Consider the following 15,018-nt stretch of genomic DNA (forward strand, 5'->3'; position numbering starts at 1 on the left):
TAACTCAGCCTGTCCTACCTCCACCCCATATGTGGGTGTCAGGTCTCCCCGGCTCAACCGGCCTCTTCCAAGGGGTAGGGGCTAAGGTATCTTTCTGCCGTGATCCTCCCCGCCCTGCTGCAGGGACGGCAGAGGGGGAGCTCAGTGACACCACGCCTTGCCTCAGGTTACCTGGCATTTTCTGACACTTTGAACCTTCCTTCTGGGAATTGGGCTCACAGAGCAGGACCGGCTCAGGCAAGTGGGCAACCTGAAGCCCCTTTGATGGTCCCTCTTCTGTCCCAGCCTAAATGCCACTCCCGATGAAACCTAGGGCCAGAGCCTGCTGTGTGTGGGGAGCGGGGGGAGGGGGGGATGGGGCTCTTACCCCTAGAGGATGCTGCAGGGCCGCTTCTGTGGCCGCGTGGGCTGGGGGCACAGGACAGCCCGGATCGCCTCGTCAAAGACGGTTTTCAGGCCTCTCTGGGTGAGGGCTGAGCACTCCAGGTATTTCACTGAGTCTGGGTTAGGGCAGCAAGAGGGTAGAGGCTAGGTCAGGGCTGGGAAAAACACCCTCCCAAGCCATACAACTGCACCAACTGTGGTGGCCACCTGGGCTGTGTCACTCAAAGCAGGGTATTTACCCCTCTGTGCCTCAGTCTCCTCATGTCGGAAAGGGGGAGTTTTACTCAGAGGGAGAGGTTAAGACCCCTCACAAGAGCAGGTCTGTGCCTTTCTTGGACACAAAAGCCCTTAATTTAAGGAAGGATACCTTCCTGGCAAGAAAGGGGCTCAAGCTACGGTGACCAAATTTCTCAGCGCCTCACTTTCTTCTAGAAACTTCCCACGTGCCTTCCTCCATCTTCCCCCGGGAGGCCTGAGGAACCCGTGGCCCACTCACTAGGACCTTCCAAATATCATCTAGCCAGTCCTTCGCATCTCCCCACTTTACAGATGAGAAAACTGAGGCTCAGAAAAGTCACTTATCCAAAGTCACACACTAGACATTTCCCCTCCCCCAGGGGCAGCTGGGGGCCCTCAGCAAGAGGAATGGGAACTGGGGAGCCCCCATTCCCCCATGAGGGGGACCAGCCTTCTCCCACGTGACCACTCAGGGCTGGAGCACGGGGCACAGACAGTGAGGAAGGCAGGCTGAGCCCCACTCCCAGGGGCAGTGTTCTGTGACGTTCTGGAAGGAACCTGTGAGAGTTCCTGTGTCCATTACAACCCAAGCAGTCTCCCTGAAGTGAGCAACTGAAAAACCCCCCTCTGCGAGAGGGCTGGGGGCCGATTTCAGGAACCAGAGAAGGAGAGGGGCCAGGAGGGGGAACTTTGCTCTTCCGTGGGGGGAAGGAAGCAGACCAACGCCGATCAGCACCTGCTCCCTGCCAGGCACTGAGCTGGGCGCTTCCGACAACCCTGTGAAGAAATTCTGTGATTCCCCGCGTCCCAGGTGAGGAATCAGGCCCAGAGAGGGGATGCCCCGGGGCCAGAGACACACAGCTGGGAGAGGAGAGCCAAGATCTCAGGAGGGGCAGCCCAGGGACGAGGGAAGGAAAGTGTGCGGCAAGGACAAGGGAACCAAGGCTCAGAGAGGATGTCACTTGTCCTGAGTCACACGCTGGATGTCTCCCTTACACGTGGGAGTATTGTCCCTCTAGGGAGCACAGGCAGTGGTCCCAGGGCTCGGCTGGCAGGTACGGAGCACCCCAAGTTGGGTCTGGGAGTCTCGTCACCATAACCCTCTGTGCCCAGAAGGGTGTCACTGGGCATTTGGCCACTGTCTCTCTGCAAGGGACCATAGCCAGTGTCCACCTCTTTCTTCCACACCCTCCAGCTGCGTCCTCCCTGGCACCTGCCACCCTCCTGCTTCCTGGATCGGTAGTGTCTAGAGAAAGGGTCCTGACTGGAGGCCTGGCCACTCCAGGACCTCAGCCTGTCCCCCGTGTCTGCTCCCCAGTCTCCCACCTGTGGAGGCAGCAGACCACCCTGATCATGACTGAGGGAGCCACGCAGCCCGGATTCGAGTCTCGGCTCTGGCACATCCCGGCTGGGTGGCCTTGAGCTAGTGACTTCTCCCTGAGCCTCAGTTTCCTCCTCTGTAAAGTGGGATGATGAGAGTCCCTCCTTCGTATGTGCTATGACGATGAAGCAGGAGAATGCACAGGCCCAGCACCCAGGAAGCGCTCAATCCTGTGATTGGCAGCTGGGATCAGAGCTGCCCCACAACTCGTCACCCTGGACTGGTGGGCAGAGGCAGCTGCTGTCCTCATTAGCCTGCAGGTCCCCCAGGTCTCCCCCTTGGCCTCGGCTTGTCCGAGGCAAGTTCAAAGTCATTAGTCACTGCCCCTGGCCAGCCCCAGCTGGTATTGGCTCCAAGATGGGTTGGCTAGAGGCCAAGACAGGAACCCCAAGTCATCTCCTCATGGAGAAAGGACCTTTAGGGAGTGTGTAGGCTGGCTAGTACGGATGGGGAAACTGAGGTCCAGAGAGGGGGAGCCACTGGCCCAAGGTCAGACAGACAGTCAGTGCCAGGACCAGAATCCAGGCTTCCAGGCCCCATCTTATCCCAAAGCTTGTGCTTTAAGGACGGGGTCGGACACAGGCTGGCGAGTCACTGTCTTGGGTGGAAGGAGTCCACGGGGACAGGCTGTTCAGAAAGAAGAGAAGGCAGGGGTGCAGTCCCCAATATTTGTGCGGAAAGACCAGAGGGCCTGAGAGCCAGAGCCCCTAGGATGGCACAAAGGACCAAGGGTTTAAGTGGCAGCGGAGGCCCCTGGGAAAGACAGCCATGTCACTGGGCTAGTCACATGAAGGAGGGGGCGACGGCTGTGGTTTCTCTTCCTGTGAAGAGATGTGAGTCCCCAGGGCCCTCCCAGTTCCGGCGGAAGGAAGAGTGGTAGGGCTGAGGGAGGGGTGGTTTGCAGCAGGCCCCACTAATTCAGGGGCCAGACCCTGGGTCTGCAGGACCCTGTGGTGACACAGAGCACCCTGGGCAGCTGGGTCACTGCTCATAGTGGCCAAACCCCACTGGTGGTCCCAGGCTCTTGGGCAAGTACCCTGTCCCCAGGCAGGTCAGGGCCTGACAAAGGACAGCAGACCTGGACGCCACGGAAGAGGCCAGACCCATCGGTCATCACCTCCCTGGTGCAGGCAGCCCTGAGCCACCACGGGGAGGCCCCCAAGCCAGCGGTTTGTGGTCCTGTGTTCAAATCCTGGTTCTGCCACCTACCAGCTGCGTGACCCTGAGAAGTCACTTCTCTGGCCCAGTGGCCGGGAGGCAAAGAGGAGTTGGACTGAGAAGCCAGGAGGGTGAGGACTCGGGAGTGAGAAGGATGCAGAGGGAAAGGCGTCACCCTTCAAACCCAAGCAGAAGCACCACCTCCAGGAAGCCTTCCTGGAAAACTCAAGCTTGACTTCGCTGCTCGTCCTCTGAGAAACCACAGCACACCCCGCTCCATCCCTTCTTCTGTCTGTCCAAATGCACTTATTTCAATATCTGTTTATAGATTATACTAATACTGTAATAATAATTAACACAAAGTGCTTCCTATGTGCAGTGCTGCTCTAGGAGCTCATGGGTGTGAATTCATTTAATTCTCCCAACCACCCAGAGCTACTACTGTTGCCATGGTTCACTGATGAGGAAACATAGGCCCAGAGAGGCTAAGTGACTCGTCCAGGGTCACACAGCTAGTACACGGCACACCCAGGGTGGAATCGCACAGCCTGGCCCTGGAAGCTATGTTTGCAATCACCCTGCACCCAGCTCCCCTGTCTGAGCCCGAGCCCTGTACCGATCTCCTTGGCCAGCGCCAGGCCCTGCGGGTAAGTAATAGGCGCCAGCTTCTTCTCCTTCAGCTTCTCGATGGTGTCCTTGTCGTCCCGCAAGTCCAGCTTGGTGCCCACCAGGATGATGGGCGTGCTGGGGCAGTGATGCCGCACCTCCGGGAACCACTGGGCCGGTGGGTGGGGGCAGGAGGTTGTGCAGGGGGTAGGGGGAGAAGAGGGGCACCAAGTTGGGAGGAGATAATAGGGGGTCATGAGGGTGTGTGGGGAGGAGAGAGGACAGGTTAGAGAGTAAAGCTGTCACAGCCCCCTCTGAGACCCCCTCTGAGACCCCCTCTGAGTCTCACCCCCAGTCCCCCCCGCCAGCCCTGGGTGGCACTAGAGACCCACTCTGCCCACATCCTCTGCTGCCCCAGAGGCAGGCCAAAGTCAGCAGTCCCTCCCTCCCATGCTCCCCTCCCTCAGGGTCACCTGCCCCACCCCCCCAAGACCCCTGCTCCATCCTACTCACCTTGGCCCGGACATTCTCATAGGAGGCTGGGCTGACAAGGGAGAAGCAGATGAGGAAGACGTCCTGGGAGGTCAGACAAGGGTTACTCGTGAGGGGAGGCCTGGAGGCATCCCACCTGGGCTCTCCCACACCTGGACAGCCACTGAGGGCTGGAGCAGCCCAGGGGATGCTGGGCGCTTAGGATCCGGCAGAGTAGGGATTCCCTTCCCACCTCTACACCAGGCTGCTGCTTGTTTATCCAACACTTCCTAAAGGCCAGAGACTGTTCTAAGTGGTTAATCTTCACACAACACTGTAGCGGTGCTGCTGCTAACCCATTCCACAGATGGGGAAAGTGAGGCTTACAAGGATTAAAGCATTTGCCATCTGGAACTCCAGAATCCAGGCTCCTCACCAGGCACTCGCTACCTACCCCCCACCCCCCATCTGGTCACCAGCCCCGACGCTTTCCTTGCCACCCTGGAGAGAGAGCCCAGCAGCCACAGAGCCACCTGCAGATGTGCCCCCATCACTCCTCCCCTCCCCTAGCACCCCCAGAGCTGGCCATCCTGAGCTCCCATTGGTCCAGAGTCTGCCTGCCCCACCCACTGAGAACCAGGTGGTGCCAGAGCCCAAGAGGCAGAGGGGCTGGGAAGACAGAGGGCACAGTAATGACAGGGGACTGATGGAGGGCGGGGACTCCTCGAGCTGGGCCTTAAGGGGAGGGTCAGGGTTCACCAGGCAGAGGCAACAGGGATGCAAAGCCCAGGACCACGAGGAGGGGGTGGGGCAGCATACCGTCTGCGGGTAGGAGAGCGGCCGGAGGCGGTCGTAGTCCTCCTGCCCTGCCGTGTCCCACAGCCCCAGGTTCACGGGCTTGCTGTCCACCATCACATTGGCTGAATAGTTGTCAAACCTGTGGGAACAGGTAAGATAGAAGGGTCAGTCTCCAGCCCCAGAGTCTGGGGACTTTTAGTCCATGGTTCTGTGGCAGAGGCCAAGACCCAGAGAGGGGCTACAACAGGACCAAAGTCACAAAGCACTATGCAATTGGGTTTTATTTTTTATTTTTTTTAAATACTGATCTATTGGGGCTTCCCTGGTGGCGCAGTGGTTGAGAGTCCGCCTGCCGATGCAGGGGACACGGGTTCGTGCCCCGGTCCGGGAAGATCCCACATGCCGCGGAGCGGCTGGGCCCGTGAGCCATGGCCGCTGAGCCTGCGCATCCGGAGCCTGTGCTCCGCAACGGGAGAGGCCACAGCAGTGAGAGGCCCGCGTACCGCAAAAAAAAAAAAAAAAAAAAAAAAAAAAAATACTGCTCTATTACATAAGAAATTTTAAACGCAGTTAAGCATAAAGAGGAAAGCATTGTCTCTACTGTTTTTCTGCCCTTACCTACCTTTTGGAGAGATGATTTTTCGAGGCTGCATAACATTCTCTCCAAGGCATGATCAGAATAAACTTTACCCACCTCCTAGGCTGGACACTGTGGCTGGTCACCCAATATTTGTTGAATGAGTGTTCATTCCCATCTTAGGTTGGGTCCCCCCAGAAGCAAACCCTGAGATGAGGGAGTGGCACCAGTGGTTTATTTGGGAAGTGACTCCAGGCAGCCGAGGGGAAGGGACAGGAGCCGTTGAGCTGTTACTGCGTGGGAACTGGGGCTCCGTCTGGCTGGGGCCACTGAGCTCAGGGCATCCCCCAGTGGAGGCAGGGAGCTGGGGTATTTAACCACCATCTCCATCTCCCATTAGCAGAGGGAAGTCCTTGGGTGTTAATTCCCTGGCCTTCCAGCCCACCCCTAGTGCACACCAAAAACTGTCAGTTACTGGAGATTTCAGGAAATGCCACTGGCACACACTGGAAAGGCACATGTTGAAGGAATAGGGTGGGGCAGAGGCTAAAATCTCCCTGCCAACACCAGAGAGGCCTCCAGGGCAATCACACAAGCTCCCACTGTGAGGAAACGTCCCAGACACCTCCCTCCCTCTCCCCGACCTGGAAAGAGCTTGTCGTCCCCTCTCTCAGGCAACTGCTTTGCCTTGACTATGAAGTGGTTTTAGTGTGTCTCTGTCCCGCCATGGGCTGTGGGCTCCGTGAGGGCGGGGCCAATGTCAGTTTCATCTCTGAAGACTCAGGACTGGCACCTAGTGAGTGTAGGCGGAACAGAGTTAAACGAAACTGAACTGAAGCCCTTGGGATGCCACCCCCTCCACAAAGTCCTCCCAGAACAGTGCTCAGTGACAGGCTTCAGAAGCCGTAATGCTTCAGAGCAACTCCAAAGACATCTGTCCTGTGACAGGCAACCCCCCCAAAAAACAGCGGGTAACCTGACATGTTTAACACCCCATGCTTGTCCAGCCTTAAGTTCCGCAGATGGCCCCGCTCCCTCCTGCATGGAAAGTTCCTGCAAACGCCCCTCCCCTGGCTCCCCACTCTTCTTCTTTCCTGGTGCTGGGCTGACTTACTCATCCTCCCTCCAGTCTCATTTCAAAGTCACCTCCAGGAAGCCTTTCCCGAGCCCCAGCCAGGTCGGGGCCCCCACCCCGTCCCAACTCAGTAATCTGTGGTGAACTCAGCACCCAAACAGCAGACATCAAGCCTGGCTTGTTCCTCACTGCACCAAGGCCAGCATCGCACTTGGCACGTAGTAGTAGGTGCTCTGTGGACCTACTAAAAAATTATGTTTAACCGCATGGAAAGGTGTAAGGAATGTATGAATTAGGATATGGGGGTTAACAGACATGTACTAATACATATGAAATATATAATCACAAAATACCTATGGAATACCAAGAGAGTTCTACTCAACACTCTATAATAACCTACACGGGAAAGGATTCAAAGATGAATAGACAGATACATTGATATGATGAACCAGATTCTGTACACCTAGGAGAAACTACATTTTTATCAAATTTTCTCTGATAATTAATAAAAATTAAATTTAAAAAACAAACAACAAGTAAGGAGATATAAGCTCTTGGGGGTTTGCGCTGGCACATTCCACTCTAATTTGCAGCCTACCACCCATACCGTAGTGGGATTTCAGGCGGAAGGCACTGCTCAGTGAGACAGCACTGGGAATGATGGGGAAAGAAGTGCCCATGCTTTCTTTGGCTTCTGCCAGAAACACTCCTTTGGGATGAGCTTAGGATGCAGGGACACTCTTTCCCTTAATGTCCAGGCTGAAATTCTGACACCAAAAAGCCCCCCAAGATTCCTTGAGCCAAAGGCATCTGTCTTCTCTGAGCCAACTCCAGGGTCTCAGGGGCCGTGGCAATGGGGAAAGAGCTGGTTCCTGGGACTTGTAGCAGCACCAAGCACCTGCTCTGGGGCTGGTCAGAGGGCTAGGGACCTTCATACATTAGGTCTTGAAGTCCCAAGTGACCCAAGACAAAAGAACCTCAAGTTATTGCCATTAGACAGTTGAGGAAACCGAGGCCCCAAGAGGTTAAATAACTTTTCCAAGGCCAGCCAGCCCACAAGCATAGGAGCTAGGATTTGAACCTGGCTTCCTCTGTACACTCATTTGTGAGAGAGTGGACAAATGCACTGCAGGAGGGTTGATTCGCCTGGGGATAGCCACCCAGAGGTGGGAGAGAATGGCAAGTTCCTTGTGAAGCCTTGTCCTGTTTGTGTGACCCTGGGTGAGTAACCCAGCTTCTCTGAGCCTCACTTTCTTCATTGTGAAAAAAGCCCTATCTCTTGGGGCCATTAGGAGGATCCAGAGACAGAGGACGTTCAAGCCACCTCATGGGGAGATGCTGAGAAGCTAAACAATCTCATCCTTAAACATCACCGGCCCCTCACAGGGGACCAGCTGCCAGAGCCTGAGGGATTACTGCAGGGACAATGATCCACAACTCCCGGGGTCCCCTACTTCAGAGACCCACAGGCAGCCAGGACCAGAGGAACCTTATACCACCACTGCGGCCAGCCCTCACTCCCATTTTCCAGATGAGGAAACTGAGGATCACAGACAGGAAGGGACTTGCCCAAGACCTCACAGTCGGTTGGTGGCAGAGCCAGGACTAGATCCTGTTACCCAATTCAGAAAAGCTCATGGCGTAAGCATCACTGCGACTTCATGGCTGGAGACTCAGCGGAGCTTGAGCTAGGGTCTGGGGGCTGACTGGGAACTGTGGAGAGGGCAGGGAGCTCACACTGGCTGAGCACCCAGGGGTGCCAAGTGCTGTTTCAGGCCCTTCATACTTAGATCATTTCAGTGAGCCCAGGAATTGGATTCTACCATGGTGCCCATTTTACAACCAGGAAACTGAGAGTCAAAGCCCGAGAGTGACCTGCCCATGGTCACACGGCTGGAGTGCTTTCACCCAGAGTCTTTGTGTCTTCTTTCTGCACCCCCAGGGCTGCAGGCCCGGCCCTGACCCCAGCATGGAGTGGAGGAGGGGTATGGGGGGCTGGTGAAAGGGGGCTCAGCGCCGGGCATCACCTGACCACCACCCAAGCCTCCAGGGAAAAGAAGGTGGACTCACAGAACACAGAGACCACAGGGCATGCATGGCTGTGACTTGGGGACCAGGGGGGATTGATAGGTCAGGTGGGGCATGGACCACTGCTGGATTCAGGGCGTGGTCCTCCAGGCAATGGGGAGCCACCGAGGGGCTTCACCAGGCTGGGGTTACATGATCAGCTTTGCATTTGGAAAAGGCCCTCTTGGCCACTGGGTGGAAAAGTCTTGGAGCAGGGTCAGAGGGGAAGCTGGGAGACAGAGCCACCGGTGAGAGAGGCAGGTGGTTGGAGGAGCTGGGGGAGCGGAGAGGTGTCCCAGGTGCGATGCGAGGGGATAGAGGGCGTGTACGAGCAGTGGGGAGGCTTGAGCCAGCCGGACACAGTGAGGGACTAACTCACCTGGTGGCAGGAGTATGGAGCGAGGGGGAGGTGCGAGGCCAGGCAGGAAAGCTCAGCAGGGCCTCTGGTACGTCCACTAGGGAGGCTGCACGTCATCCTGTCTTTGGGAATCTGGGCTGGATTTGCCAGTTTACAAAAGGAAGGTGAAAGCCAAGTACTGGCCCATCCGACCTAAATTAACCACCTGTGTTCTTCCTTCCCAGAGACAAGCCCCCACAGAGCTGAGCCCCCTGCTGGTGGCTGAGTTCCAGCACCTTCTCAGGACAGGCTGGAGCATGCCCTCCCTGCCTGGCAGGCTGGCCCTGTCACTACAGAGCACCAGCGATGTGCTCATCTCTGTTCTAGAAGCAGGTCTAGTGCAGCGGTCCCCAACCTTTTTGGCACCATGTCTTCTTTCATGGAAGACAATTTCTCCACGGAATGCACAGTGGGGGTGGGGGGTGGGGGGCTGGTCCAGGCGGTAATGCGAGTGATGGGAGCCGCAGATGAAGCTTCTCTCGCTCACCTCCTACTGTGCTGCCGGGCTCGTAACAGGCTGTGGCCCGGGGGTTGTGGACCCCTGGTCTAGTGAACTAGACAGACCAGGGCCCCGTCCTCATGGAGCTTCCATCCCAGCAGGAGAAGTCAGATGGGGAAGGGCTACGAAGAATGTCAAGCAGGGTGGAAGATGGAGGGGGCCTGGGCGGAGGGAGGGGTTGCTTTAGACAGTGGGTCAGGGAGGGGATACCTCGGCCGGGAACTGAGTGATGGAAGTGGCCAGTGCAGAAGCCTGGGGGAGGCTGGCTGGTCCCCGAGGACCAGAAGGGAGTAAGTAAGAGGTGGGTTTTAAGGGAGGAATTCAGGCCGAGGTGTGGCTCCCTCTAATTTTCGCTTTTGAAAGCTCACCTGGGCTTCCGTTTGAGAATGGTCATAAGGAGAGGGGAACGGGGAGAACCCCTAGGTCACAGGTACCTGAGAGCAGGGTCTTCCTGCCTTGTCTTTGTATCCCCAACACCCAGCACAGGGCCATCCACAGAGCAGGCTTCGGTCTCCCCATCTGTGAGACAGGGCTTTGACCCTGAGCTCTTATCCCCCAACCCGCAGGCAGGAAGCTCAGCTCAGCTCTCGCTTATCTGATCTGGTCCACTGGCACATGCCTCCGGCTCCAGCAAACCCTACCACCCCCAGCTCCAGAGCTCTCTTGACCTTTATCTCTGTGCCAGAGATCTCAGGCTGCCTGTTTTCCCCAACTTTGCTCTACCCGGCTGTCCCCACCCTCCACTGTCAAGAGCTCAGGGTGGCTTATTTTCCCCTCCCTGTCACAGGGGTGCAAGCACTGTAGCAGGAGCCCCTCTGGGGGCTTGTCCAGAGCCGAGTAACTCCATATGGAAGACAAAGAGGGTGGGATGCAGGCCTGGCTACATACCTGGCAGGGTCCAACACAAAATGAAAATGCAGGGACCCTTGTTCAAACATTAAGAATTTCAGGATGGGGGCATCCGAGCATTAAACCAAGTGCAGAACCCACCTGAGGGTGTGCCTGCCTAGATGGCTCACCCAGGAGCCGGCCCTGCTTTCTGACCCAACCCCTCAGAGTCCTGGGAAGGTAAACCTTATCTGGTCCATTCTGTCTGTCCTTCCACAAGGTTGTCCAGGACAACCGAATCCACTCAGGGCCACCAGGGGCCAGTGTCTCCGGGCTGCTGAGCGCAACTGGCCCTACCTTGGCCTCTGCTGGTCCCGCCATCTTGCACCAGAGAACTCGTCTCCCATCTCCCTGCACAGGGAAGGCGCCCGGGCAATGAGCTTGGCATGTCCCAGCCCTGCCCCTCCTCTTAAAGAAAGGGAAACTGAGGCTCACCCAGGGGAAGCAATTGGTCTAAGATCTTTGAGCAAGTGGGCCCTCCAGCCCAGCTGCAACAGGCAGAGACAGGACACAGGTAGCGCCAGCACAGTCCTGGTGATAGTGGCCTTCTGCAGGAGCTGCCTTCCCCAATTCTGCACCTGCCTTCCCGCTCGGGGCTAGAGCCAGCCCTCCCTCAGCACCAGCAGGCATTTGGTGATTGATGGTGAGGGTGCAGGTAAGGGCCAATGCGGAGAGGGGCACTGGCGCCATAGGGGGAGTTGGGAAATGAACCGGGGCAGAAATCAGTTTTCCAGGCTTCCTACCCAGGTTTCTCTGCCCTCTCCTCGCTGCCGTCCTCCTGCCCGGGCTGGGGTCCCTGAGGCAACTGGAGCCAGGGCCAGTGTCCCAGGGAGAAATATCAGGAGAGGGAGCCCAGCCCACCTGGTGACCCTGGGGGACAGGCCCCTCAGCTGCTGTGAGCCTCAGCTTCCCCCTCAGGCACCCTGGGGCTAGAATAATAGCCACCTCCTCCCATGAGCATCAAATGAGGTCACACATGTATGACATTTCATCCAGGGACCAGCACACAGTAGGCCCTTGATAGATGGTAGCAGTGATCCATCCTCCTAGGGCCTCTCCATGAAGTTCAATTCAGGTCGACTCAAAACAGATATATCGTGTCTAAGGCAATGTGTAGACTGCGCTGTGCATAAGACACTCTCCTAAGACAACAGGGAGACCCAAAAAGACCTGGACGTGGCCCCCTGCCCTCCATAGGCTCATGATCATGGGAAAGATCAGATAAAATCTCTCTGGGGAGTGAGAGACACTTCCAGGCTAGATCAGAAATGCTTCCTGGGGGAGCAGGCACTGGAGCTGGCCTGGAGGTCTTAGACATGTGGACATGGGAAGGAAAAGCATTCCAGGCAGCTGGAGCAAAGGCCCTGAGGTGGAAATGCCCAGGGAGTGTTTGGTGACCAGGGGCTGGAAGCAGACGGGACAAGAAGCAAAGTACTGGGCTATGAAGCTAGAAAGGAAGGTGGGAGAAGGCCACACAGGGCCTTGGATGCTGTGCTATGGAGTTGGGGGGCTGTCCTGAGAGGGATGGGGCCACCGAGCATCGGTGAGAGGGGGCTGGTGCTTCCCATTCACCCCACATACTCCTACATACCTGTGCGTCAGGTGACAGCCCTGCTACCACATCCAACACGAGGGCAGGCCTCCAGGTGGCACTGCCCTCTCCCCCGACACACACGTGGGCCCTGATGTCTCTGATCTCCCGGTGTCAAGGCCCTCCACTGCTCGCCCCAGCCCCTCTTCCACCCTGCTTTTGCTCACACCAGCCCTCCGCGTCTCCCTGCTTGAAGGCCCCCTGCTCCCTGGCGCCTCTTCTGCACCTCCCCACCCCGCGGCAGCCTCTCTCCCCTCTGGGAGCCCTCGGGACTCATCCCGGCGCTGGTTGCTGCCTCCCTGGCTGAATCAGTGGGCAGCTCTGCCAGGCAGAGACTGGCTGGAGGCTGGCTTTCAGGCTCACAGGATGTGCCGGAAAAGGGGGTGGGCTTGGTGATGCGTGTCTCCCCAGCCTCCGAGCGCCCCGCCCACGCACAGAACTCACACGGTGGGGATGTACTCTCCCGGGAAGGCGTTGGTGGTGTAGCTGATGAGCAGGCAGGTCTTGCCCACGGCTCTGAAAGACAGGAAGTTCGAGAGGACAGTGGTCATGAGCCCTGCCCGAGACTCAGGGAGGTTTCTCAGCACCTGCCCAGTCCCCTAGCCCAGCCCCCAGAGAAGACCCAGGCCCACCCCTCTGGGCCTCAGGGTCCCCGTCTGAGAATCCCTGTATCAGCGTTCTCACACCTAAGAGTCCTAAGAGTCATCTGGGGTGTTTGTTAAAGGACGGACTTCAAGGTCCTACTCCAGAGATTCTGAATCAGAGGTGTGGGCTGGATCTGGGAATTTGTATTGTAACAGTCTTCCCCAGGTGACAATGATGTGAGACAGAGGGTTAAGAGCAGGGTCCCCAGGAGGCCCCTGGTACCTGTCTGGGCTCTGCCATCACTCCCCTGGGGTCCAGATCCCAGCTTCATCAGCCACCCAGTGGTAGCACGATCTTAGGCAAGTCACTTAACCTCCCTATGACTCAGTTTCCCCATCCAAAAATTGGGATAAGATGAGTTCATCTCATAGGATGGACTGAGAGGTAAATTAGACGAAGCCGGTAAAAGAACTGAGCACGGTCTTGCATAGTGTAGCAGCCGGCAAATATTGGGGAAAGCCTGACCCTCCTCTTTCCCTCCCACCTCACCATGGCAGTTAAGAGCATGGAGTTTAGGAATCAGAGAGACCAGGATTCAAATCCCATGAGGTCTCGGGCAAATGACAACTTCTTTGAGCTTCAGTTTTCCCAACTGTAAAATGGGCCTAATATTAGGGTTGGTGGGAGGATAAAACAGAGGAGTGTGACTAAGCCCAAGGCCTGCACATAGTAAGTACTAGGTTAGCAGTGATCGCCATTACTCGTGCAGTCTTCGCCCTCTGTCTGCTGGGCTGGGAGGGGGCAGGGGGCACAGGTAGCCCTGGGCCTTCCCCTACCCAACTTGGTTTCGTCACTTCCTGCTCCGAGAGGACCGGCTGCCCTCTTCTCCCCACCCCCTCCCCCGGGCCTGCCAACAAGGTAACTCTAAGTGACTGGAACATTGCCCTTGGCTTCCGCCCTCCCCTCCACAGATCAGATATAAAGCAGAAGTGAGCAGGGCTGGACAGGCGGGCAGATAATGTGCATCAGAATCAGCCCACCCCAGGCCAGGAAAATCGAGTCACTTAAGGCCTCAGGCTGCTCCTCAGTAGGACGGGAGGGTTGGATAAGAGGCCCGCCCAGCCAGACCACGCAGGAATGTGTCGGGGTTGCACCTACAGAAAACCCCAGGTGGTACCTGCGGGCTGGACCCTAAGACTGTGCTGCCGGCAGGCACGAGAGATGGGCATATCAAAGCTGTCATTTTACAGATGAGGAAACTGAGGTCCGTCGGGGGACACGACAACCTGAGGTCGCTGAGATCTAACAGCTGAGAAGGTGCCTCGGCTCAGCCTGGCCCACACTGACCCCCCAGCCTCCCTCCCACCCCTTCCTCCTCCTTCCCCAGCTCTGTCTCTCACGCCCCTCCCCCTTCTGCTCCTAACCCACGGACCCCACACAACCTCCCCAGCCACGCAGGCTGAGGCTCAGGAGTCCGGCTTCACTGAACACACTTACGTGCAGGACAACCAGTCAAAATATCTCAAGGGACCCCACATCAACCCTGCGGACATGGGCCTCTTTCCAGATGGCCAAGCTGAGGTTCAGAGAGGCACTGTGACTTGCCCAAGGCCACACAGCAGCGCAAGCCAGTGACTAGAGCCCAGGTCAGCCTGGGGACCCACCTCCCCAACCCCCGAGCCGGCATCCACAGAATCGAAGCCTGAGGGCCCATGGGAGACCAGCCTCAGTTCTCAGGGTGCAGGCGAGGGGCCCCAGGCACCCCCAACCCTAGTCCTGTACTCTCCACCCAGGCAGCTTCCGGGGTAGGGTGGGCAGAGAGAGTGGAGCTGTCCTCAGCCCACCCCTGGGGCTCCCTCTGGGCCTGGGAGAAAAAGGGAACTGTTCCTCTGGCGGCCTCCCAGGAACCCCTCCATCTGCAGAGCAGGGGGCTTCCCCAGGGGCGCCAGGGCGGGAGGGTCCAGGGCTACCCCAGGACGGAGCTGTCAGCAAGTCCAGCCGGGTACCTACCCATCTCCCACCACCACACACTTTATGGCCTGCATCGTGTCCGAGGCCTGGAGGGCGGTGGTGCTGACAGCTCAGGGCCCGGAGCGCTTCTGCAGACACGGGGGTATGGAGAGCTGGAGAGGCACCCTGAGCAAGGAGCAGCCGCAGCGGGACAGGAGGCAGGAGGAAGCGGAAGGGGAACTTACCCAAGCTGCTGCCCCCACGGCCGTTTGCAGAAGGCGGAGCATGCGGTCTGGCCAAACGGCTCAAGGGTGGGGTGGCCCTCAGGGGCTGGGCTGGGCCTCTGCCACCCCG

General features: G+C 57.6%; 1 protein-coding gene across 1 annotated transcript; it reads right to left on the bottom strand.

Moving 5' to 3' along the window:
* Positions 1-369: 369 nt before the first annotated feature.
* On the bottom strand, positions 370-14,759 carry RAC2 (Rac family small GTPase 2; the record flags this gene model as incomplete). The annotated part of the gene is made up of 6 exons (XM_079715277.1): positions 370-500; positions 3,777-3,936; positions 4,280-4,342; positions 5,057-5,174; positions 12,574-12,645; positions 14,725-14,759. The coding sequence occupies 6 exons, from the start codon at positions 14,757-14,759 to the stop codon at positions 370-372; spliced, it is 579 nt and encodes a 192-aa protein (XP_079571403.1).
* Between the last annotated feature and the right edge of the window lie 259 nt (positions 14,760-15,018).

Source organism: Hyperoodon ampullatus, assembly GCF_949752795.1.
Source record: "Hyperoodon ampullatus genome assembly, chromosome: 11".
Classification (NCBI taxonomy): domain Eukaryota; kingdom Metazoa; phylum Chordata; class Mammalia; order Artiodactyla; family Ziphiidae; genus Hyperoodon; species Hyperoodon ampullatus.